Below are 27,691 nucleotides of genomic sequence, written 5' to 3'. Positions count from 1 at the left end.
ATAACCATCAGAAGGTGCTGTGGACACAATTATACAGACAGGAGCAGATCACTAGGGGCAGAGCCAGAATCCCCAAGTGCTCTCTCTACTGCATGGCTGCTTGTGCATGCTGGTCTATTAGAAGGAGACCATGGGCCTGGAGACAGTCCAGGTGGCTAAGAGAAGAGTCATAAAGTACTTAGCACGACAGACTGAATATACCAACTGTATATATTTGTCAAAATTCTGAAATATACATTAAAAGGTGTTCCATTCAAGTAAATTATCCTTTGTTCAATAATATTTTATTTTTTGAAGGTTCCATACATTTATACAATGTATCTTTTTAATGAAAAACTATAGCCATGGTCAATATACATAAATTTCACAAAGTAGCACAAAAGGTAAAACACTATCTGAAGGAAGTAAACTGAGTCAAAGAGCAATCTACACTCCTATGCTCTCTGCAGCTCCATGACATTACCATACCCTGCCTAAGTTTCAGAAAACACATAAAAATTCCCATTAGTTTTGTATACTAATGATTTCATTCGATATGATTAAAGGTGTATGCTGAGACTACACACAAAAAATATAAATTAAAAAAAGCCAATCTGAACCAACATAATGCATTGTTTCCATTATGTGAAAGTGTTTTTTAAAATATAACTAGAATTTAGTAACACTGTATTAATATTGCTGGTCTAAAATTTGAAAAAAGTAAATATACAATGTAACCCAATATTTCCTTCACAAAATGGGTTTTTTGTGATATCTACTTTCTGGTGGATAGACTATTCTCTACATAGACTGTCATTTATATCATGTGAATAGCACCTGCACACAATGAGATAATACCTGTTCATACATGTAAAAATTCCTGGAGCAAAACAGGAACGGAATTCTCATGTCAGCTGAATGACGGAACCAGCAATGTTTTTGAGAGGGGTCTCACTGTGTTATATGGGATGGCTAATTCTTGGATGAAGTCTTCCTGCTTGAACCTTTCAAACAGGTGGAAGGCAGGGACACCAGTGCACACCACTATGCCCTGTTTACATCGGTCATTGTAAGGGCTCCAGATAAATAGCAACACCCTAAGTAAAACTTATTTGCAAACACTAGAGGGCGCGCTAAGCCAACAGATTTTGGAATGCAGCTGTGGAGTTTAGTTTTATCCTTAGATAAAAATGGAGACAACTGTCAGCACTAAGAATTTTGCTTTCAAACAAATACACAGAGAAAAATGAAAAGGCAAAACTCCATTCTTCCAGAATACATAACAAAACTCACTACAATCCCACTGCACTCCTCTTCAGCATCCGGGAATAACAACACACACCGTTCAGTGTTGGAAGACATAAAGTGCAAAGCTGCCCTTGTCTCCAAGGGAGACTGCATCAGTGTTCATGTGGCTAAATGGGAGTGAACAGCCTTTCACAGGTTAAAGTCTAGGGAAATTTTAAAACCAATCTGCTAAGAGATATGCTGTTAATGTATTAAATATATCATAGTTCATTAAAGTATTAAAGTGTAGTTTAGCAATTTTTACAAAGGTAATTTAAAAGCTGCTATTTTAAAAATTAATAAAATTGTTATTTCTGTTGTTCTTATCTGCTGCTTTCATAGTTTTATAGGCAAACAGTCATAAGAAATTGAAAAAGAAAAAAACATTAAGACTTCGAATTCTGAAACAAGAAGTGAGATGTGCCTAAGTCCTCACAGGAAACGTCTTTCCTGCATTTTGAACTTATTTCTACTACTTTCAGTACTGTGTGCTGCCACTGGTGACCTGGGAAGGCCCTGCAGTACCAGCTGCCCAGGCATCAGGCAGCACTAGACAACAGTTAATCCTAGAAAAGACACTGCAATAGTTCCCACAAGAGTTTCCCTTTTGCCTTTCAAAAATAATCACGGAAGAAAATTGAGCATTATAAATTATTTCAAACCCCCAACTTGAACCAATTTCCCTCAACTTCTCTCACACAGACATGTGGTGGGTATTGTGTTCCCTGAAATATTGTGTGTTCCCCAAAATAAACATATCTGGGGTCAGAGAACAGACAGCCACTAGAACAAAGCCAAAAATGGTGGCTAGAAAATGGGAAGAGTAAGCCATAGCAGAAGTTGGGTGATGGTGGTACACACCTTTAATCCCAGCACTTGGGAGGCAGAGCTAGCCGGATCTCTGAGTTCAAGGCCACTTTAGAAACAGCTAAGCATAGTGACCCACGCCTTTAATCCCAGAAACCCAACCTTTAATCCCAGGGAGTGGGGGCAGAAAGAGAAAGGTATATAAGGCGTGAGGACCAGGAACTAAGTGAGTAAAGCATGTAGTTAGTTAAGCATTTGGTTGGTTAAGCATTCAGGCTTTGGAGCAAGACAGTTCAGCTGAGATTCATGTGGAGGAGGACTCAGAAGCTTCCAGCCTGAGGAAACAGGATCACCTGAGGAACTAGCAAGGTGAGATAGCCGTGGCTTGTTCTGCTTCTCTGATCTTCCAGCATTCACCCCAATAACTGGCCTTGGGTTTGTTTTTATTAATAAGACTCTTTAAGATTCCTACTACACAGACACACACTGCCCTACACAGCTACGTGTCTGCCTTATGCTTCTCTCCCACCTTCCCCAACTGATTACCAAGAGACCCAACAGCAAAGTATGTTTGACTGACAGACTGTTGTGGACATCTCAAGTCTCAACACATCTCAGCCTGCAATATGACCAATACTGTATTTTGGAAACCAGCACAATCCACTCACAACCAGTTTCCCAGCCATATTGACAACTTCTGTCCACAATTTAAAAAGCATACAGCTTGTAAAGGTGAAGACCAGGCAGGAACTTGAAACTACTTACAAACACCAACTTCACCTACTGGTACATCTTATAAAAATCCACAAACCGTGAGCCTAGAACTTGCTATCCACATAACAACTAAGAGGAATACCTTCTCTCCACAACTTGTGAATCCCGTTGCAGACTGATAGTCTCTGTTGTGATTTCCACTTTCCGAACACTTCCAAAGAAATCGGTTATCAGGACATTTTTAGGATCTCGCTGAAAAAGGTCAGTACGATGTCCAGGAGTAGATACACAGAGACTTTTGGGACAAACTTGGAACTGAAAATAATAATAACAATATTAGTAATAGTGATAAGCACATAAACAAAAAACTTTTATTAAGTAAAACAATACATTAGACTATAGTGTATTCTAAAGATAAGGTACTGGTTAAGACTAGCATTTCATTCTTACTGCAGTATCTGACATAAGGAAGCCATACAGACATCAGAAGAATGTTATAAGGAAATCGGTCAGAATCCATCACATAGGGTCTGACTCTAACATGACTGTCAGGATAAAATGCGCCACAGCAGTCCAAGGTTTAAAGAAGAGTAAAGGGGAGCCCTACTGGAATCCAGGAAGGTAAAGTGTCACCCCCTACAACATACCTCTTGCTAACACTTTGAAACTATGTGCTGCTTTGAAACCAGTTAACCTAGTTTAACCATGGTGGGAATGAACTCAAGGTCCCTCCAAAAAGGCAGGTGAAAACCATGACTTCCCCACTCACAGATGTCACAGTAATTTCTGTGCTACTCTTCCCTGTGACATTCCACACTAGTGATTATCAAGGACAGACACACACCACTCACTCACTGTGAAAACAAAAGGAGTGTTTACTGGAGTTCACAGTCACCTTCTAAAGATGACCTGAAGGGCCAGAGACTATAAAGTAGAAAAGTCACCAACGGCACAGTGTACTTTTAAGGGGGATGAGATATTCTATTGCTCCTCCAGGACCCAAGACAGCCCTATGACCACAGTTCCTCAGCAAACTTTACTCTATCTCTAGCCAACAGAAAACAAAACAAGTATTATTATGACCTAGAGATATATCAAATCACTATACCTATAAGCTCTTATTGATCACCACAGATCACTTTGTATGCATGCATGAATGTGTGCGTGTTTGAGATAGGGTCTCTCTACAGAGAGCCTGGCTGTCCTGGAACTCACTATGTAGACCAGGTTGGCCTCAAAGTCACAGAGATCCACCTACCTCTGCCTCCTTAGTCCAGGGATTAAAGATGTGTACCATCACACCTGGCACTTATGGATCATTCTTATTGAAAGACATTAAAATAGACATCAATGAATTTTCAAATGAAAGTGAGAAACCAAGGTAAGATATTAATAAGGAGTGTGGATAGATAGATGATTGATAGATAGGTTTTATCTATATGTATATATGTGTGTGTATGTACATATACTGCAATCAATTAAAATACTCATTATTTCTCATAATTTCAATGGGAAAAGTAGTTTTTAAGTTTATTAGACATCAAAGAACAATACATATTTTAAAACTTTTGAAATGGCATGCCATGCATTCCAAAAACCGAGAAGAAGATTTTAAAATTAAGCACTATAAGCCAGGTGACACATTTTATTCTCAGAATGTGTGTCACATTCCCACATGAGATAAACAGCCACAGGAGCTGCTGTGCTCAGGTTCTGTGATAGCAGAAGTTCTGAGGGAAAGCATGTTTTCAAAAGGGAGAGACATAAGGTGGAACCTTTTGTTTACTTAAAAAGTGAAATTAGCAGGGTCAGGGACATCGCAGGAAAATCCACAGAAATGGCTAGTTTAGCTCATGGGAGCACACAGAGTCTGAACCAACAACCAGGGAGCCTGAACGTGACTGACCTAGGCCCTCTGTATATAAGAGACAGCTGCACAGCTTGGTCGACCTGTGGGACTCCTGCAATGGGAGCAGGGCTATCCCTGGTGCTTTGACTTGGGAAGCTATTTCTCATGCTAGAGTGCCCTGCCCAGACTGAATAAGGGGGAGGTGCTTGGTATTAGGGCAGCTTAATAGGCCATGCTTTGCTGATGCACAGGGGAGGCCTGCCCCTTTCTGAGCCAATACAGAAGAGGATGGAGGGGGAGAGGGGAGGAGGGGGAAGGGAGTGGGAAGAGGGAGGGGAGCTGTGGTCAGGATATAAAATCAATTAATTAATTAGTTGGTTTTTTGAAAGTGAAATTAGCATTATAAAAAGTTTGTTTAAATATTCAAGTTCCTATCAGGACTTAACAAGCATCAAAATACACAATCTTCAAACTGGTATTAGTGAGTACGCCTATCATACTTGGCAGCCAGCAGCAGCAGCTCTCAGAATTTGGCAGGACTCCTTCAATACTGAAAATTCACTCACAAGGATTCTGCTCAGTGTGAAGCCAGTGCAGAGGGGAAGGACAGAGCCATCTGCTTGGTCACCCTCAGTAACTGAGCTCCAGAAAAGCAGCAGCGGTGTCTGCCCCATGCTGTGCACAGCCAGCGAAGGCACTTCCTCTGAGACACTGAAGGAGCGTCCTAAACCAGGTGTCACAGTGCAAGCAGGATACGGGCACAGGGTGGGCAGGACAGGAGGACCAGACGCATGTGTGCAGATGAACGGACACATGTAGCTAAAAGTTGTCCTCAGGCCCTGCCTAACCCTGCAGTCCACAGCTGCTTATAAAATAATCACTCAGAAGTTTATGTTCATTAGAACTGTTTAGCCATTAGCTCAGTCCATTTCTGTTCATCTATATGTTGTCATGTATTCCGTGGCTTTATCATCTGTGTGTTCATTTGGGTCTGAGGGGCTGCGGGACCGCGAGGACCGGAGCCGGGTGGGCACAGGAAAACTTTCAGTTACAGACACAGGGTAAGCAGGTGGACAGAGTGACATCATCACACAACCACCATCTGCAGCTTCTCACTTTGCCAACTCAACAGCTACTTCAAGCTGCTGTGATTAAAATGGCCCAATCAGCATAGGAAAGTGGGCAAATTTTAATTAAACTCAAGTTATACTAAGAGACTCGACTAGGAATTATAGGCTACAAACACTGTGTAGGGTAAGGTCTCTCTTCCAAGAGCTTTGCATTAAATGACAAAGACTCAATCACTGCCTGAAATCAACAAAAGACAGACTGTGGTAAACGTTACAAATAAGAAATTAAGTTCTATGGAAGTTCTGAGATGGTAAAATAAATTCCATTGAAGAACTCAGGTGACTTTCCTGGAAGATTATCTTTGGCTCAGAATGGGCAGAACTTCAAAAGGTGAGCAGACAGCTTTTAAGACAGACCTAGTAGGTAAAAGATAATAAGCAAATGAAACGAAAGAGCCAAGTACCTCAGGAAAAGAGAGTGCCAAGGTTAAAGCCTGTGGCCCTGTGTGCTAAAGGGCACACTGGGAGACAACAGGATGGCCTAGCAGTACGGGCACATGCCACCAAATCTGATGACTTGAGTTCCATTCCCAGGACCCACATGGCAGAAGGACATAACCTACTGACTCCCTCAGACTGGCCTCTGGCCTCTGCACATGCACATATGCACACACATGCACACATATATGCACACCCACACAAACAGATAAGCATAATTTTAAAGTTTTTAAAAGAAGAAGATACTAATTTAAAAAAAAAAAAAAAAAAAAAAAGGTGGATTCAAAACAGTTGAAAAGGACACACCATGATGCCAAGACAGCACCCCCAGAATCCTGGGAAGAAGAGACTCATAAATCGCACTAAAGCTGGCACACCAACACACTGAAATCAAGAGAATGGATTACTTACAAGGTCATTCATGTTAGTCTGGCTAGCTGGATTAATCTCTTCCAAAAATTCCAAGACATAAAATGTGTACCTATCCATAAGATGCACTCCAATGGCAGGGTCTGGTTGATGCTGTGAAAGGGAGGGAAAGGACTTGTCAAACAGGATCATCTCAACAAATTATTTAAAATACCGAAATTTCCTGTTTATAAAGTCCAAGAGTAGCACATATATTCATAAAGCATATGAAGTGATTTGAGAAACAGAAAAGGGCAAAAACTTACTGACAGTGAATCCTCTCCCACTTGGCTACTAGCCAAAGCCATGATGTTGGGAGAATAAAACCGTTCATACATGGATGCACCTTGGCAAGTATCAATAATAAACAACAGCTCATTGTAGCTGAAAGAAAAGTGACAAAACCTGACATGAATCATGCTGTTAACTACACATTACCATTTCTCCAATAATTCAATGACATAAGCCTGAGTCATCTCATTAGCTAAGTTGAGAGAAGAATCCTGCTCTTGAAAACACTCCAGAAGGGCACACTGGGGACGTCCCAGGGCACTGTGTCCATTTGTTTGCCCTCTGTTCTCGGCCACATGATGCAGAACTCAAACAAATATTCAAGAACTCCTGACATAAAAGTTTTCTTGGAAACTTAACACATATACACAGAGCTGTAACTCCGTACGTCAGCACGGACATGTATATATGTTCTGATGATGCTCACATTTCATATATTCGCATGTATGACTCAGTCACCACACTCAGACCATGTACAGAAAGCAGACAGATCTACAACTCAGGAGGGAGACATGTGCTGAGACAGGCATAGTGTCTGTGCCGCTGTTGTCGTCCTGGGATAAAATCCCAGCAGACACAACTGAAGGGCGTCCGTCTAACCTACATTCCACTCCACAGGAAGGAAGGCACGGTGGCTGACTGCTCCATCCACGGTGGCAGGAGCGTGTGACATATTCACATCTCTGTGGTTCAGAATCTGAAAGCACTGGCCACATCAAAATCCTGCCGCCACCCTTACACTCCACCCCAGGGAGCTGTTTCTGTTAGCTCAGCCACAGTCCCCAGGGTCCGAGCCTCTCAACACAGGGCCACCAGCTAGAAATGCTGCCCTCAGGGACTTGTGGTACCGGCTTCTAGTCTCTACTTCTTCATCCTCCAAGATACGAACAAGCCAACCACAGGCTCCTGCCACTGGCAACCGACTCACCCCACACACTGTACCTTCCTTACCAAGATGGACTATCCCTTCCAGAATTGAGGGCCAGAGTAAGCCTCTCCTCCCCGAACACTCTTGCCTTGTGTCCTAGCAACAAGAAACCTGCCATTGAGAGGTAGAGCCACATGGAAGAAAGTGTGGGAGAGTTTGGGGCTGAGGCCTAGAGAAGCCTCAGAGTGCTCTCGCAGGGATCAGAAGGTCAGCATGCCAACAGAAACAGACAGGAACGTCTGCATCAGGTCTCAGAGAACACCAGGAACTAGAGACATTCCTCCTGTATTCTGACAAAGAATCTGGTGGCATTCTGCTTGTGCTCTGAAACTTTAGTGAGGTTGAATCATAAATAATGAACTAATGTAGTGGCACACATCTGTAACTTCAGCTACTCTGGAAACTGGAGCAAAAAGATCGTGAGTTTAAGGAGTCGGGGCGGCAAGAACACACCAGCTACATGACATGAAATGTGATCTTAAAAGCCAATCCAGGGCCAACGGGAGGGCTCCATGGGAAAAGACTCTGCCGAGTTCAATCCCCACAACCCACACAGTAGAAGGACATATACACACATGTGCACACAAACATGCATGTGCACAAATGCACACATACACATAACACTAATTGAATAAATAAAAATATTTCAAGTCAACTCATTCATGTTAAATAATAACTGAATTTTTTTTCACAAAGCTCTGTTCAATGAAATAACAAATAGAAATTTCATGGTAGAAGAAATGATTAGGACAAGCTAAATCATTTAAAAATCATGTAAAATAATTATACATCTCCCACAGGAAAATTTGATTATTAGTGCATCCTGCAAAAAGAAGTCATTTATTTGGGGCTGGGTGTGCAGCCCAGGCTAGAACACTTGCCCAGTGTGGACAAACCCTGGTTTAGCCCTCATACTAAAGGAGAAGTACAGGAGATGTTAAATAATAAAGTGAAGAATTACTTGCTGATTACCGTCTTTTCTGCCACATCTGTTCAAAAGCATCCGCAAGTTCTATATTGGTGATTTCTTCAGAATCTTGGAATTTCAAGAAACCATTTCCCCCATGACCTTGTAGAAAGCCAAAAAGACAACACTCACATATTTCCTAGTATATATAGAATACATACAGTAATAAATGCATCCAGATATACAGTTACATCACTTATTACAATGTTTTAATACTATATTTTTACCTAAAATAGGGACTGCAAAACAAATTTAATTTTCCCCATAAACCAAAAAAAAGAATGCTAGGCTGCATAAGAACAGTACATATAATTCTTTAAGAGTTTTTCTATTATTTAATTACATAAGCCCACTGGCCTCCACTACTATGTCTGAAATTTATCTTACCCATAAAAATGTGCCACATTTTTGTGAGAAAGAAGCTAAAAACACTGCCTAGCACCTGGTGTGCTGTTAATTCAGTGTACACTCTATGCTATTATTACTAGGGAGTGAAGTTCTCAACTAAAAACTGATGTTTTTATCCCTGACCACTGAACACAGTCCATCAGAGCTGGCCAGGGGGTGGTGACAAGAAAGAGCCAGTCTGTCTGGACTCAGCCACTCGCTGTACCACTTACAGACTGTGCTATTTTAAGTAAATAACTTAATCTCTGCCTCATTTTCCTCAGTCATAAAGGGAGCGTGTTACCAGCTGGCAAGCTCTGTGTGCAAACTGTTAAAGGTGCCTTCTCTGGGCAATGAATGTGGTACAGGAGTGACTGGTGGCTAAGCCTTTGCGGGTAAAGGTGTATTTCTCCTTCCCATGAGACATCCCTGCAGCAAGGGACACAAGTCAGTCAAAACACACTAGACCTCCGTTCCCACTTAACACCAAGCCAAGTGCTGTGTGCCCAGGAAGATCTGCACAACCACACACTGCGACTCTGGACAGCAGCACCGAAATCACCCGCTGCTGGAGGAGAAATGCGGGGCAGAGGCAGCGATTTAAAACAGTCCATGTGTACAGAAAGCCTCGAGTACATCAGCTCTTGTCATCATAGTATCATAATCATCAGCTATTCCACTCGGTTGCAGACGTCTGCAACCTTTCCCTGTAAAAAACTGGACAGAAATGTTGACACTATGAGCCTGCTTCTCTCTGCCACAACTATTAGACTTCTATCGTAGCGGAGCACAGGGTAGAAGATACAAGAACAAACGGAGACAATGGTGCCCTCAAAAGCTCCCCAAGCAGCAGCAGCAGCAGCAGCAGTTCAGAAGAGTAAGTCATCAGACTCTATATTAAAATGATTGGAATTCCCTTCAAGGCTGGAGATATTTTCAAAGAAATGGCAATAAATACAGAAAAGAAATATAAAATATCTAAATTGTGTGGTTTAGTACATTAGCTGAAGCTAGCCTACAAATTACAACATTGAGGGAACATGCTCACCTACATGAACGCCACCCCAGACCAAAACAAAAAATATTAGGCAATGTCTGAGCTATACACTAGGTTAATACTTAAGCAGTAAAACCTGGGACAGTAAACTGTTCAGCAGCAAAGGGACAGGTTTGCAATTTCTATTAAGTACTTGAGTAGGATGACCAACAGGAGACTAAAACCAGAAGTGGGGTGCGATGGCCCAAGAGTAAGGAAAAGGAAACAGAACAGAAGGGCTTTGTGTAGAGCAAGGAACCAATACAAACCAAACACACATGTGCGGTCCTCATCCACAGTGAGAGACCAGGAGGCTGCTGACTACCGAATACCTGTTTTCACACAGTCAGACATTCCGGGTCTAGAACCCAGGTACACACAGGAAATTAACTGAAGTTTCTTATGCACAGAGTCTGAAGGTAACTTTGTCCGTTTTCAGTGAGAAAAACTGCATTTTGACTCCCACCTGCCACATAACGCCAAGTGGGAATTTTTCTACTTGTGACATTTGTACAGGTTGGCAACAATTTCAGATTCTAGAATAAAGATCCTCAACCCATATCCCATTGAAATATCATTTCAAGTAGTTCTGTATCGTGAGAATAAACAATTGTACACCATACTACTTTAGCTAAAATTAAATGTTAGCATTTGTACACAGGATTCCATTTCAGCATGCTTCAACATATCTCACTATGGAGTTCTGAAGTTCTGAAATACCTGTCATATAAATGAGAATATTGCTTCTGTCATCAGAAAGAAGACGCTTTGAGCGAGGAGTACTAGGTGGCACCCTCCCGGTTAATACCCGCAAAAAGTTCTCCACGGTTACCTGAAAAAATAAGAATACTTTTTTTCAAAAAAGAGCAATCTGATGAAATCGAACCTGAAAAAACTCAAAACATTCCTCCTATCTATGTATTACTCAGCTGCTGTGGAATGATCCTTCTGTACACCGTCAATGTGTTGCTCTCACTGGTTGACAATAAAACTGTTTTGGCCTGTAGCAAGGCAGAATAAGGTTAGGCAGAACAATCCAACTAAGAACTCAGAGGAAGGAGGCAGAATCGAAAGAAATGCAAAACCGCCCAGGAAGCAGGATTCTGGAGAACCAGGAAGCCACAGACCCCGTGGCAGTACATAGATAATATGTACTTATTAGTAGAAACAGGTTAATTTAAAGGTCAGAGCTGGTTAGTAATGAGCATGAGCCGTCAGTCAAACATTCTGTAATTCATACAAACTTCTGGGATGACCTATCGGTCAGGACAGAAGGCTCTGCCACAATTTACACTCAGCATGAACTGAAAGTGAAACAGAGAAAACTATGAAATTTGTTTAGATTTCTAAAGCTAAGCATGCATTTCACGTCACTCTGCTCCTAAAAGTAAAAGATGGCCTGATGTGTTATGTGTGCCTACGACCCAGCATGGGAGGAGGGGGACACAGGACACTAAAGCAAGAGAAGTGTAACCTCAACACTAGACTGGGCTACACAGCAAGAAACGAACTAAAGAAAAGTCTTAGTACTAAAAACTAACAAGGAAAGCTATGTTGGAGCAAAATAATTTAATTCCCAATTTAGAATTTTCGATGTTATGTGTTAAAAATTGACCCCAAAGTTTATTTACTGACTTATTTATACAGGCAATTCTTTGGGAGGAGACAAAATACAAACATTTGTGAATAACTAGTCAATCATGCAGCTAACCTATGCACCCCTCAGTGAATTACATACAGGTTAATCACAGAAGAGGACAGTGCCATAACCACCACCACCCCTCCCAAACTATGCATATTTAATTTTGGATGTGTCTGTCACTTAGATTTCATTGGAATGTCTTCAACAGTAAAACACACTTGGAACAGATCTTCCCAGCTTAGAATTTCTAGGTGTCTGAAGTTCTTTGAAGTCATGTTTAAAGTTGTAGGAAAAAAAAATACCGATTTAATTCTTTTTTTGTTGTTGTTATTGTTGTTGTTGTTTTTGTTGTTGTTGCTTTTCAAGACAGGGGTTCTCTATGTTGCTTTGCACCTTTCCTGGATCTCGCTTTGTAGACCAGGCTGGCCTCAAACTCACAGAGATCTGCCTGCCTCTGCCCCCCGAGTGCTGGGATTAAAGGCGTGCGCCACCATCGCCCGGTGAAAAATACCGATTTAAAGTTAACAGCTAAGTCATATATTGTCCACACTTAAATTAAAAAGCAGGAAATCCAGTCAGCTTTTGCAATGGATTTTTCCCAGGATCATGAATGAGAAACACGTACAATCATATGTGTACAAGCTGTTTAGCTTACAATCTTTCCCAGAATACAGCAAAATGCTAATGGTTTTAATAGAATCATACTGGCTAACAAAATATTTTATATTCTCAGATGACCAAATAAGTAGGAAGTCAAACTTCATACACATTCCACCCACAGAATTTCCGAGCAGTCTCACTAGACGTAAGACACGCAGACAAAGGATGTGGTCTAAAGGACTCGCAGCTTGGGACAGATGTGACCTGACAACTGATGCGGGAGAGCTCTACACACAAGAGACGGCCTCCCACACTCCGTGGGCTTGGTAAAAAAGGATTCTCTAGGACAGCTTCAAATTTCAGTCTTGAACTATTAAAAACTAAGTTTCTAAGAATGAAAACGCAATGCCAGTCTTAGCTTGCATATCACCTTTAATTGGGTAAGTGTAGACAGTGGAAGCTTGTCTGAGGTGGTTTCATATCAAGCAGGTGTGTGTACCTAACCTTTATACTGCAACGCAACCCCGTCATCTACACAGCTGGCCTGGGAACCGTGCAATGGAGTTTATAAAAGAAAAAAAGTCTCAAAATGTTTCTGTAAGTTTACAGTCCTGTGTTGGGTTATGTTCGTAACTATCCTGGGGTAAATAAGGCCCACAGGCCACAGACTGGACAAAGTCCACCACTGGGGAATAGGGGGCGTCTTCATTAATCACGGGGTTCTTCCTCAATTCATGGACCTAATAAAAATGCTGAACTTGACATTTTAGATCAAGTACGAAAACCAGACATTTCCCCTTAAAAGTTGACACAACTGTCGTTAACTTTATGCATTAGGAGTTTCATTCATGTGTCCCTACTTCCTTCCATATTGGGAACTCCAAAAGCAGAGTGAATTCCACCAAAGTCCAATGAGAGCTAAGGCTAGGGTTGAAAGAAGATGGCTACCACATTTCCCAAGTTTCTGACAACAAACCTCATAGCTTCTGTAGTCCACTTCCACGTCATCTCCATACACATTGAGCTCCATGTTTTTGTGGCTGAAAACTGTGGCCGGCTTGGGGTTCCGAGCATTGCACGCCATATCATCGGCAAGCATCAGGACAATGTGACTAGCAAAAGAATTCCAGAAACCCAAACTTTACACAAGGCCCCAAGTTCAACACATATAGTTCATGTATAACAAAGAGCAATTCTATTCAACCTTCCCTCGTTAAAAAAGAAAAAAAAAATGAATTTTCATTGAGGCAGTTAAAAACCTTAACTAATTCAGAGATGGCTCAGAGGTTAAGAGTACTGACTGCTCTTCCAGAGGTCCTGAGTTCAATTCCCAGCAACCACATGGTGGCTCACAACTATGTGTAATGAGATCTGGTGCCCTCTTCTGGCCTGCAGACATATATACTGTATACATAATAAATAAATAAATAAATCTTTTTTAAAAATTCTCATTATAGTATACATTAGTGGGGTAAACTCAAAGCAGAGAACAGGCATTCGAACATGAACTTGCCACAGAACTTAGGCTAAGTCAGCACTTTCCATGTAAGAGAAGCCAAAGGAGCTATCGCAGACAAACATTTTAACTTTTCAGAATATCTAACGTCCTCAAGACAGGAAGAGTTCACACTAAAGTATGATCTTCCAACGATTTGAACTTTCAGCCATGTCAGCATGAAATCTGTCATCTGGGATCCTGTGCAAGCAGTGTGGCCAGGCAGAGCCCACTCAACTGCACCACGCCAGTTCCCAGCTCTCCAGAATTCCAGCCGCTGCTAGATGCTGGGATGAGTCTCTGGGTTCTCCCTCTTCCTGGAGTCCTGCCAGAACTTCGACCCTGTTTCACTGCCTGTGGAGTCTCCGAATGACCGACCATCAGTTAAGTCAGCACTTTCCACTTAAAACTTCTAGTTATGATTAAAGTGGAAGCTCCTGACAGTGTCTGCTGGACTCACCTACGGCTCACATCCCTAACACTTCATCCTCACTGGACTCCCCCACGGCTCACATCCCTAATGCCTCATCCTCACTGGCCCTTCTGGTCCTTTCACCCCTCCCAGGCCACTGACCAATGAGACTTCAAAGCATTCTGGTCCCCAGATACAGCACTCTATCTCAAGGTGTGCTTTACTGCCTCCAGGACACTAATGCATCAGGAATCTATGTCACACTCTGTCCTCACTCCATGAGAACACACGCCGTCAGAAGACAGATATGTACCTTGTCCTAGTTGCTACCACACTCAGGCCTGGAATACACAGTCGCTACTTAATAATTTAAATGAGTCAAGCATTTTCATTTCTGAAAAACCGAAGAGGAAATTGGTCCCCCCACTGAGACTGAAGACCATGAACCAGGAGCATTCTCTATTCTACATATACTGGAGCTCCCCAGCCCAAGGAAACCAGCATGGTAGTATACATTAGTTTAGCATGAGACAGCAAGAAGAAAATGTTCTGTTGCATATGTTCCAAGTACATTAAAATTCAAAACTGGAACAATGTGATTTTTCTTGAAAACTGGCTGGATTTCTGCTCTGGAAACAGTCCAATCCTGCATGCTCAAATACAGACCTTCACCTGTTACTCCTCTAAAGTGGAAACCATGTTTTCTTTCTCCTTATAACTTAGGAAGGTCATTAGTTTACGTTAAGTTATTAATAAATCACATAATTTTTGTTAAACAAGACAGAACTGATACATAAATGTATAAACGTGAGTCTTCCTTTAGGCCATGCTTTGTTTAGAGTTAATGTCTATGAAATGAAATGATTGCCATATCAATCACAGTACATATAATCCATGTTTTTCTTAGAGATAATTTTGAGCCTCAGTGTATACTATGACCATTCATTAAATATAATTAATATATCATAATATAATTTTACTAGCAATAATGTAGATAAATGAGTAACAAGTTGAAAACAATGGATTACAAAGGTTTCGAAGTATAACTACACATTCTAATTTACTGTTTCTTAAGAGCTTAGAAAACGCTCAAAACTGTTTTTCTGATGAAATAAAAATCCTTCCTTAGTCCAGGTGTTTAATCTTTTGTATAACAACACTTAACCATACACACACACACACACACACACACACACACACACACACACACGCACACACACGCATACATGACTATATAACAACACTTATCCACATACACAGACTCTATTTAACCACACATACGGACTACTTGGGCTTACAATTCCTATAAAATGACAGGCTAAGGATGAAAACTGCAAATTAAATCCTAAGAAGAACAGCACACTAACAGTGCTGTAAAAACATTAATCCTTTTGGAGGATGAGGACACTACTTTGCTGGAACAAAACGGCTGGTGATCTGCACAACACAGGTGTTTCAAGTCTGGTTCCACACTTCATTTTTGCTTTATTTGGACAACTACTCTACAAATATAATTTGATGATATAGCAATGTCTCTCCACACAAATCTACTAAAGAACATTTAATTGAAAATCCTCAGTGCCTGTTGCTCAGGACAATCAAAGTGTGTACTTAGGCAAGTTTTGCCCATCAGCATCCCTGAGTAACAGCTGTAACCTGACAGCTGACTCGTTGACTCCTTATAGTGCCTGTCTGTCTTTGGTGCCAGTCTAGCATTACAGCATGGACTTAAACCTGCACTTATTAGATCAGTAAGATCAACCAGTATGGGTCCAAGATACACAGAGATATTTACACTGAGGAGCAGCTTCTGTGAACAGCAAGGAGCTTTATGACTTATGAAAACATACAAAACTCATCAAACATAAGCAATCTACAGGAGAATGCATCTCACAGTTTGAGAGTCACTGCTGGCACATATGATGACTCCACTCTCATACTTGACTCTGTTCTAGTCCCAGCAACCCTTCTGCACAAAACAAAGCATATGTAATGTGGGGAAAGTGTAAAAAAAAGTGAGCACTCAAGTGGCAGAGAAAGTCAGCTATATAGAGGCTATTTATAGAAAAAGCTGTTGTTTTTTGTTGTTGTTGTTAAAGTTTTTTTTTTTTTTCATTTTACAAACCAATCCCAGTTGCCCCTCCCTCCTCTTCTCCTGTCCCTTATCTCCACCATCCCATCCCCCACCCACTCCTCAGAGAGGGTAAGGCCTCCCTTGGGGAGTCAACAAAGTCTGGCATACTAAGTTGAGACAGGATCAAGCCCCTCCCCGCTGTGTCAAAGCTGAGTAAGGTATCCCACCCTAGGGGAAGTGTTCCAAAAAGCCAGTTCATGCACCTGGAATAAGTCCTGGTCCCACTGACAGGGGCTGCCCAAACAGATCTAGCCACACAACTGTCACCCACATTCAGAGGGCCTAGTTGGGTCCCATGCATGCTCCCCAGCTGTCAGGCCAGTGTCCCTGAGTTCCCACCACCTTGGGTCAGCTGTCTCTGGTTTTCTCTTCATGATCTTGACCTCACTTGCCCCTGTGACCCTCCTCCCTCTCTTCAACTGAAGTCTAGGAGCTCAGCCCAGTGCTTGGTTGTAGATCACTGCATCTGGTTCCATCAGTTACTGGATGCAGGTTCTATGATGACAATTAGGGTAGTCACTACTCTGACTATAGGGAAGGTAAGTTCAGGCACCCAGGCACCCTCTCTATTATTGCTAGGAGTCTTAGTTGCTGTTGTCCTTGTGGATTCCTGAGGATTTCCCTTGCACCAGGTTTCTCCCTAACCCCCCAATGGTTCCCTCTACCAAGATATCTCTTTCATTGTTCTCCCTCTCTGTCCTTCTCTCCACTGGGCCATCTCAGTCCCTCCTGTTTCCATCCCCCATCCCTTCTACACCCCCTTCCCAGTTTACCCAGGAAATCTTAACTATTTTCCCTTCCTGGGGACCTCCATGTGTGTCCCGCTTAGGGTCCTCCTTTTTACCTAGCTTCTCTGGGGTTGTGGATTGTAGCCTGGGTATCCTTTGTTTTGCATCTAATATATCCATTTATGAGTGAGTACATACTGTATTTGTCTTTCGGGATATGGATTACTTCACTCAGGATGATTCTTTCTAGTTCCATCTAGATCTCCAAAATATATAAAGAACTCAAAAAACTAGACATCAAAATACCAAATAATCCAATGAAATGGAGTACAGATATAAACAAAGAATTCTAAACAGAAGAATCTCAAATGGCCAAAAGGCATTTAAGGAATTGCTCAACATCCTTAGTCATCAGTGAAATGCAAATCAAAATGACTGAGATACCATCTTACACCTGTCAGAATGGCTAAGATCAAAAACACTGATGACAGTTTATGTTGGAAAGGATGTGAAGTAAGGGGAACACTCCTCCATTGATGGTGGGAGTGCAAACTTGTACAGCCACTGTGGAAATCAGGAAATTAGTAAAAAAACAATGACCTCATGAAATCTGTAGGCAAATGGATGGACCTGCTTTGTTTTTTAAAGTCATGTTCCATGTTCTCTAGTCAGTAAAATCAGAATTATGAGGGACCTTCATAACATCTGCTTACCTGCTGGCAGATATGCTTATGCCTTTCTGTGCCTGACACTCTACCAGCAAGACTTCTGTTTATTCAGATGAAAAGAAAAACACAAGGTGAACTTCTGAAACCTTTGACCTGACCATATTTGGTCTCAGCTAAACTAAACATCCTGATTGAAGCTGTGTAGACTTTTTAATAATCATGATCAATATAAAATTGAATTTTAAAACTTCTTTTATAAAAAAAGAGATCCAACTTGACAAACATGATGGTGGGATGATGACCTAAAATAAATGCTTTTCCCACTTTTACATTCACCAGACACTGGACCAGTACGTCCTGCTGGGGTAGCTGGGTATTCCTTACTGAAAGATTGCTCAGCCCTAATGAAACTAGTAACCAATGGGTATAAATGACATTTTAAACAGATCTCTCAAAGTCCTGGATTATGAGCATGAAATTTTTAAAAAAACATAAAATTTTATTTACAATAGACTGGTATTACCTTATTAAAATGTTTTCACTGAATGAAATATAATTGATACTGTTCAAAATTATTTGGAATGTTTTCCTTAAAATTGCTGTATAATCTATAGGCACGGTACAATCAAATAATACTTCCCTGGAGAGAATCTGTAAGCACTGGAGCTGGGGTTCTGTTCAACACCACTCCTGGAAGCTGGAATACAGCCGGAATAAGAGCTGATGGCTCCACAGAACCCCTCTGATCCAGCTCGCTGGCCCACTCGGGCACTCCACTTCAGCTCAGTGTAATGACTACTAGAACACTACAAATCAGCAGATTGTGAGCTTGAATCAAGGTATCTGTTTTTCTTCTCCTTCCATACTATAAAGAATCTCCAAACTAATAACTCTTGCCACCAATGTAACATGACACTAATCAAAGCAAACCTATTAACAACCGAGGCTATTCTGAATTACTTGCATTCCTAGACTGTATAATACCAGCTATTTTGTACTAACAGTATTAGAAGTAAGCAAAGCCAGGCATGGCAGCACATTGGAAACCTCAGCATGTGGGAGATAGGGGCAAGAAGATAAAGAGTTCAACATCATCCTCAGCTACATCAAGTTAGTGACACTGAGAGCTACAAGAGACTCTGAAAGAGAAAACTTAAGAGGGGAGGAAGAGAAACAGAATGAGAGAGGAAGGAGAGAATCTCAGAACACATGGCAGACAGGAATTCACTAGTATCACAAAGAAAGCAAAGATGCTATCATGAGGGTAAAGCCAGCTCCATGCTCATATATAATCAAGGCATAATGCAGTTTAGTTTAATGACACGACAGCCAGCACTCATGGGGTGCTTGGTATACCTCAGCACTGCACTAATACAACAAGTTCACTGTTCTCTGAACTCTGTGCTGTCATCCCACTGAAGGCCACGAAGCCACAGTGTTAAGTAGCATGCATGGGCCACGTGGCCAGAAAGCAGGAATTTAATTCAATCGCCAATTTGGTTAAGGTGAACACACTCCTTTAGCAATTTGGCAATATCCTGAAATTCTTACAACTGAATTTAAAAAGATTTAATAGTGTTTCATCTTATACTGATAACTTAGTTGACTCAGATGACTAAGTTAGATGCACAAAGTCATTATCACTATTTACTTATTCACAACACATAATGAAAACAATGTAGGCCCTTGAGATTCTAAATGGAACTATGCATAAGTCTTAGCAAACTCTCTAAGACTGAAGCTGGGCATGGTGGCACACTCCTGCCTGTCAGCCTAGCACTGGGGAGGTGCTGACAGGAAAGTCAGAAGTTCCGCCATTGTTTTTATTCTCAAACAGCAAGAAAATACAGAGGTCCTCCCGGCTTTCTCTAGGTATAACGATGCGAGAGCTGCTTCAGCTGCTTCTCATTGCACATCATTTTTTATCTTTTTCTCCTTCTCATGTGTAAGTATGCGAGATGTGCATGTTTGTACATACCCATGTCTACATGGACAGGAGCATCTATATGCAGATATACAAGCATGTATGTGTGCATGCATGTGGAATTGCAGGTGGGCTACCTTGCTCACCCCACACTTATGTGCGTTCTGGGGAATCTGAACTCCAGTCCCACGGCAAGTGTTTTAACCACTTCTCTTATTAATTTTTTAAAAAGACAGAATACAGAAAACACTAGAGATGAAGGACACTGAGCCTCTGACCTGCTGGTAACAATACATGTCAAGTAGGAGAAAATTTGGCAGGAACAATACAGAATGGGAACCGACAGAGACTAATTCCAATTAAAGGTTAAATCAACATGTTTAAATAATATAACTATATTCACAGACATGAATGTAACATAACTATTCCACAGCATTTTCCCAGCACTGATACAAAATTTTAACCTAATTATCAATTTTGGATTCCCCATTTTAATAAGAGTATAGTAAGGTTGGATTACATGTAGCATAAAAATGGAACTAAGATTATACAATTAACTATTGTACATTATTTCCAGGCAGTAAAAGAGAAAACTGACTTAAGTTGAGAAACAAATATTATCTTGGATCTTCTAATAAGATCCTGAACAGTAAATGTAATAAACCAAATTAAAAACAAAAGAGACAGTAGAGTTGTGGGTAAAGAGCTGGACAAGTCTCCTGAATGCACTGCTTAGAAAACACTAGTTAGGTCAGGCACTTAGACACACTTAAAGCCTGACCACAGTAAAGCACAGTAAATAAGATAGTCACCACTGGGGTCCTTTCATATACAGAGCTATCCCTGGGACCTGAAGGACTTTCCTGAGTAAGTACAATATACTACACATAAGTCTTGATCAGTCGATCAAAGCAATATTTTGAATGTCTTTACTTAGCATAATAACAAGCAGAGGAATATAGACAGAATTAGCTGAAATATGCATTTTTTTAAATGAGGCTTAACTTTTTTCTTCTGAAAAGAAACTTCAAGAACATATTAGTGAGTCGTCCCTTAAAGATCTTATTTCCTCTGCTTCTACACTTCAGAAGCACACTGAGGTTATCTGGGTGTGCACAGCACACCAGCAAGCCCAGAATAGGAATGCAGGGTCAGGGGAATTTCAAGTCCACAGTGAATTAAGTTTGATTCATATGGAGTTTTCCAGAATAGTACAGCTGAATCCCCTGACCTAAAGTCATGGTCATAGATACAATTTAAATGGGAGTTAAAGGATTAGCACAAGAATTTAACATCAGGGCATCTAAATGATGTGATATCTTCTATTCATACTCAGACAAATTCTTAGAAACTATTAACATAAAATTTTGTGAAATGTCTTTCTTTGCTGAGGAGATCAAATTATATTCATACATGTTAATCTCACGATCCTCTCAGTGCTCCGAAGTGTCAGACAGAACATGCCAGAAAAAGAACATCCCATCATTTCTCCAGGAAAAATCCCCCGAAATTTCTTAAAAATGCCACTTTCTATGGTGACATGTCAAGGTAGTCTGACTTATTCTGAGGTCATGGCCATTCCTTCCATCCAAAGGCTTAGGTCCTTCGAAGGGCTGTAATTTACTTCCCCACCACCTCTCTTTCTCCCACGCCCACTGTGGCTGAGATACATAAATGTACTGTAACTAGCAAAGGCTCTGAACACACATGACCACTGGTAGTCATTGACAGCATGACACACGTGTGCCTGTGTGAGCGAGCCAGTGAGAAAGCACTCACGTGTGTGTGTGTGTGTGTGTGTGTGTGTGTGTGTGTGTGTGTGTGAGAGAGAGAGAGAGAGAGAGAGAGAGAGAGAGAGCGCAGTGTGGGGAGGAGGAAGAGAAGGAGAGAGGGAAGGAATGGGGTGGAAGGAAGAGGAGGAGAAATTAAATCTTCCGGAACTATTCTCCTTGGTCCTTCAGGAGACGGCTCAGGGATGAGGTATTAACAACATTCACTTTCACCATTAATGGCCCATGGGTGGAGCTGGCATCCTATGTAACAATTCCTTAGACGTAAGCTTTCTGGGTTCTGAAAAGGAAGAAACAAAACTCAGAAATTATGACCCTAAGAAGCTCAAAGGCACTGTCTTTCTTCTCAATGTTTACCATTTCTATATCTCAGTCTAATTATAGTCACATAATTAAGTAAATATCTTTACCATGGAGAAAGTACCTTGCCTTTAACAGATTTCCAGAGAAATAGCCAGAAACAAGTCAAGCTCTGGTTTTTCTTCTTCATCACACATCATAGAATCAGGAAAGCCATTCATGGGGAAAGGAAAACCATAAAAATGTGACACAACTTAGTGGAAATCAAGATCAAAGCATGTGGGGGTGTAGCCACAGGGTGCTTACTGAGTATGGGAAAGGTGTGCAGTCACAAGGTGCTTACTGAGCTTGGGAGTGCAGCCACAGGGTTCTTACTGAACATAGGGGAGGTATACAGTCCCAAGGTGCTTACTGAGCATGGGAGTGCAACCACAGGGTACTTACTGAGTATGGGAAAGGTGTGCAGTCACAAGGTGCTTACTGAGCTTGGGAGTGCAGCCACAGAGTGCTTATTCAGCATGGGGAGTGTGAAGCCACTAGGTGCTTACTGAGTAGGGGGGAGGTGTGCAGTCACAAGGTGATTACTGAGCATGGGCGTGCAGCCACAGGGTGCTTAGTGAACATGTGAGAGGCCATGTGTTTAATCTCTGGCACCAGAGAGAGAAAGCACACAAAAAATAAAGTCTTTCAGGGATTTGAACTCAGAGTAGTTTTTATATCAACACAAGTTTGTGGAACATCACAGACTCCACTTGGGGGCTAACATAACTTGGTTACTCCATATTTTCTCTGCTGCCTATGCAGAGTGCTGTGGGATGTTTTGTATGTCAAATGTGTTGCTCTGATTGGTTAGTAAATAAAACACTGATTGGCAAGTAGCCAGGCAGAACGTATAGGCGGGACAAGCAGAGAAGGGAATTGGGGGAAGTGGAAGGAGGGAGAGAGACACTGCCAGCCGCCGCCAGGACAAGTGAGATGTAAGGTACCAGTAAGCCATGAGCCACGTGGCAACTTATAGATGAACAGAAATGGGTTGATTTAAGATAGAAGTAGATAACAAGAAGCCTGCCACGGCCATACAGTTTATAAGAAATATAAGCGTCTAAGTGATTGTTTTATACATGGGTTGTGGGACTGCAGGGGCTTGGTGGGAGATGGAGAAAAGATCTCCAGCTACAGACATACTCCTGTCAGTTCTGGAAGTAGGCAACAAGCATCAATGAAAACAGCACAGCTTAAACCTTCCACCTTTTCATGACCTTTCTTTCAACATCGAGACTCCAAAAGTAATAATATAACTAAATCACTCAGTGCCAAGTCTGTTAATGCTGGAGTAATGTAATCACATCAAAAAACAAGACAGGCTGATCCAAGAAACTTAAAAAAAAAAAAGAGAACTGGGTTTTAGGCAAAAATGCCACCCCATCTATATCCATGAGGAACTCAGACAGAAAGAGAAGATCTTGCCCAAGATGAAAGAAGACTAAATATGACCCTCAGGCCATTTCTAGGTTCACTGAAGCCTGATGATATTGTCAGAAGAAAGAAACATAAGAAGCATATCTTTATAGCAGACACAGCAAGGAATTACCTTAAGTGACAGGTGGAATCCTTCTGAGGACTGTTGGGTCTCCTCGGTCCAACCTGATTTTTCACTATGCTGATTGTGCACCACAGTGAGAAAGGAGGAGTGAGGAGCTATGAGCCACTCACTCAGATCCTTGGCTCACATATTCATTGCACTGTTTCTTTGTTGGTTCTGTATCAAGCTGAAGCTGAAGTCATCACTTTCCAGTCTGGCCTAACTCACTAACAACTGAAACAAGTCACTGGACACTAGGGTCTAAACGCCAACCACCTGCTAACTGCCTCATTGCTGAGCCACATCACCCTTAGCGTTACACAAGTGGAAACTCGGAGCTTAAATTTATTTTTAAATCATTAAATAAACACTATATAAGGACCAAGTTAAAACACTGATGTAAAACACCAGTAGGCAGTAATAGCAGGAGAGTACCAGAGTGAAAACAAAAACAATCTGTTGAGCTGTTCTCACTGAAACAAGCAGCCAACCATGCAGAAAGTTTGCTACAGAGCGAAGCTCCAAAAACTGGCAGCCATACTTTTCTTGGTTACTGGGTTATTGCTCAGGACAGTAAATCAAGTCTGTGCACACACAAACTTCATAAGCCCTCCCAGCACCTATCTGTAGCATTAATTACTTAATTAATTAATTCACTTAGCCTTCGTCTTTATTGCTTCATCTATCTGGACAATGAATTGGGCAACAGGGTACATTAAAAATACTTGGCTCAGCTCCTACTCAGCCACATGTAGTGTGTTGTCCTGAAAAATCACTTTCCCTCTCAAGGACACATTTTCTCAAAATAAAAGTATTTCAAACTGGACTATTAATTCTGAGGGCTTCAAAGACAATTTTTACTCCAAAGTTTCAATTTTGGAAATTCTTAAGATTTTCTTTTTTTTTTTTAACTTACAGGTACAAAGATTTTTTTTAATTTAATTTTTTTCCCATTTTACATACCAACCCCAGTTCCTCCCCCCCAACCCACCCCCATCCACTCCTCAGAGAGGGTAAGGCCTCCTCCCTTGAGTAGTCAACAAAGTCTAGCATACCAACTTAAGGCAGGGCCTAGCCCCTCCCCCTGCATCAAGGCTGAGTAAGGTATCCCACCATAAGGAATGTGTTCCAAAAAGCCAGTTCATGTACCTAGGATAAGTCCTGGTCCCACTGCCAGGGGTCCCACAAACAGATAAACCACACAACTGTCACCCACATTCAGAGGGCCTGGTTCAGTCCCATGTAGGCTTCCTAGCTGTCAGTCCAGAGTCCATGAGCTCCTGCTACCTTGGGTCAGCTGTCTCTGTAGATTTCCCCATCATGATCTTGATGCCCCCTTGCTCATATGATCCCTCCTCCCTCTCTTCAACTCAACTCCAGGAGCTCAGGCCAGTGCTTGGCTGTGGATCTCTGCATCTGCTTTATCAGTTACTGAATGAAGGCTTTATGATAACAGTTAGGGTATTCACCAATCTGATTACAGGGGAAGGCCAGTTCAAGCACCTTCTCCACTGTTGCTAGGGGTCTTAGCTGGGATCATCCTGGGAATTTCCCTAGCACCAGGTTTCTCCCTTACCCATAATGACTTCCTCTATCAAGATATCTCTTTCATTGCTCTCCCTCTCCATCCTTCCCCCAACTCAGTCATCTCGACCCTTCATATTCCCTACCCAGGTACAAAGATGTTTAAGGAAGAAGCTGTGTATAGTTCTTAGAAATTAATTTATCATCAAATCATTAAATTTAGCAAGTTGCTAGAACAAGACACAAAAGCCAAACTGCACACATGGCAATCAAAGTCAGAAAAGCATGTTTGGAAAAAGGTATTGTTCCTAAATATGAACAAGAAAGGAAAATAACTAGGATAATTAAAGCTTAAAAGAAAATAACTTAAATTGTAAGACATAATTAAATTAATGCTATAGGTTATTAAGTGGAGATAAGTCTGTTCACACATGGAAGGGTCCAACACTCAGAAATCCCTCTGAACTAATTAATCTACCAGTTCACTGCAAGGCATGTTTTATGTGCTATTGAATAAATATAGAGCAAAAGCCCTCTGACAAGGACAGATGGAAGACACCAAGAAGCTGACAGAACAAGGTCAGGCTAATTCTTGATTTAAATTACTCCAAGAGGAAATTTCTCTCTTTATGTGGCACCAAACAATGCAGAAACTCATAGTGGGTGAATATGCAGATCATCAGTGAATATGGGGTGCTCACCCCTAAACAGGGCATCTTATCACCCCCTTTGTCTTAGTTCCTTTTTGTTGCCGTGATAAAACACTGACCAAAACCAGCTTGGGGAGGAGAGGGTTTATTTGGCTGACAACTCCCAGTCCATCATGAGGAGCCGAGGCAGGGATGAGGATGGAATCTGGAGGCAGAACTGGGCTACAGAGAACACTCCTTACTGGCTTGCTCCTCGTGGCTTGTTCAGTCTGCTTTCTTATGCAACCCAGAACCTCCTCCAGATAGTACCACCCACGGTGACCTAGGCCTCCCCACATCGATTACTAATAAAGAAAATATAATATCCTACACACATGTCTACTGGCAATCTCATTAAGACATTTTCTCAACTTAAGTTCTCCTTCCCAGATGACTCTTGATTTAAAAAAAAAACAACCCATAAACAGAGCACCTTTCCAAGATTCAGACTCAGGGACCTCATCACAGGAGAGAGGACAAAGAAGGTAAGAGCCAGATGTCAGGGGGAGCACTGTCAACTGCCGTCCTCTGTGTTACTTGCAGAATCCGAGTCTGTAAACATCCTGTCCCGGTAGGGAAAGGGCTCATGCAGCCCAATCGTCCCTGAAGAACTACAGGCTACGGATGTTTGCTGAAGGAAGAAGAGACATTCTACTAAATGGTACAGCCACTGGTGAGCTGCTGACCCATCCTTTGGTAAAGAGACCTCCACCCTGCTCATGCAAGCCACTTTATCAAACTCAATGTGTTGCAGAAAACAAAGTAGACTGGGAGCAGTTGGGGCGGGCTACTACAGAAGAAAGGGTTCAGTGGGAGGGGAAGAGAAACAGTATCTGATACAGGGTTGAACAGGATCAAAATACATTGTGTGTGTGTGTGTGTGTGAGAGAGAGAGACAGAGAGACAGAGAGACAGAGAGACAGAGAAAAAGAGAGTGAGGGGTAAAGAGAGGGGGGAGCTGCCCACTATTTAGGCCAACACCCAAAAAAATAATTATTTGAATAGTTATGCTTCCCTTAAAAAGTAAGTTAGTGTAGGAGGCCTGGGGGATCCAGCTCAGTGATGTAGCATTTGCCTACCAAGCCATGGGGTACCATCCCCACTATCACACACAGAAAAGACCATGTGAAGGACAAGGTCCACCAACAGATGATCCTAAGGAACGAAGGCAAGGAAATCAGGTTACCAGACAGGAAGGGAGAGGCAGTAATGAACACACCGTGGTACTGGTGAAGGAATAGGCACCCCAATACATGTCAATCTAGCTACAAATCAAGACAGAATGTTCCCTTATCTCTACAAAACCCTTCAAGGCCTTATGAGCCTTGCAAACTGATCCTTTTTATTTTCTAAACACAACAATATGAAGGTAGTGGCTAAAACGTCCCTGTTACCTGGGTCACTATTCTCCTTAAAGCACAACCCATTTCTTATGCCCCCCGGATCGTACCCACTGCTCCACCAGAAATGTCACATCAAGTGTGAGACGACGGCTCAGCTGCCGACGTGAGAATGAAAGGACAGGTGGTCCAGAGTGCAGAGCATCTGTACCCAGGCATCATCATTTACTGGGTAAGGGCTCCATGAGAAGACCTGTTAGAAAGTGACAGGAGACAAGAGGAAGAGCATTCAAAGGCATGAGCTAAAATTATCGTGATAGTAACTATGGCAGTCTGTTAGAAATTGTTTACAAAACATTTATAGGGGTGGGGATTTAGCTCAGTGGTAGAGCGTTTGCCTAGCAAGCGCAAGGCCCTGGGTTCAATCCTCAGCTCTGGAAAAAAAAAAAAAAAACATATTTATATAGTTCCACTCCTTTTGTTCATTACAAATAATGCAAAATTATAAACTGATGATTTTCTGCATAATAAAATAAAAGCATAAACTAATCATGGAACAAAAATTTAATGCTATAAACATATTGACTAATTTTTATAAACTAATTAGAATGGCTTTAACATATCAATCAATTATCAAAAATC

At 41.6% G+C, this 27,691-nt stretch overlaps 1 protein-coding gene across 1 annotated transcript in view; it reads right to left on the bottom strand.

Moving 5' to 3' along the window:
• Pigk (phosphatidylinositol glycan anchor biosynthesis class K) overlaps window positions 1–27,691 on the bottom strand; it is an 85,381-nt gene that overhangs the window by 43,626 nt on the left and 14,064 nt on the right. The window contains exons 4-9 of the mRNA XM_036189363.1: window positions 13,440–13,575; window positions 10,942–11,053; window positions 8,804–8,900; window positions 6,879–6,996; window positions 6,616–6,726; window positions 2,930–3,102 (exon numbers count right to left, since the gene is read on the bottom strand). Of these exons, the coding sequence (XP_036045256.1) occupies window positions 2,930–3,102; window positions 6,616–6,726; window positions 6,879–6,996; window positions 8,804–8,900; window positions 10,942–11,053; window positions 13,440–13,575 (747 nt within the window). The remainder of the gene's footprint in view (window positions 1–2,929; window positions 3,103–6,615; window positions 6,727–6,878; window positions 6,997–8,803; window positions 8,901–10,941; window positions 11,054–13,439; window positions 13,576–27,691) is intronic.

Source organism: Onychomys torridus, chromosome 6 (genome assembly GCF_903995425.1).
Source record: "Onychomys torridus chromosome 6, mOncTor1.1, whole genome shotgun sequence".
Lineage (NCBI taxonomy): Eukaryota > Metazoa > Chordata > Mammalia > Rodentia > Cricetidae > Onychomys > Onychomys torridus.
The sequence above is the reverse complement of the archived record's forward strand: the minus strand, read 5'-3'. Positions and strand labels throughout refer to the sequence as shown.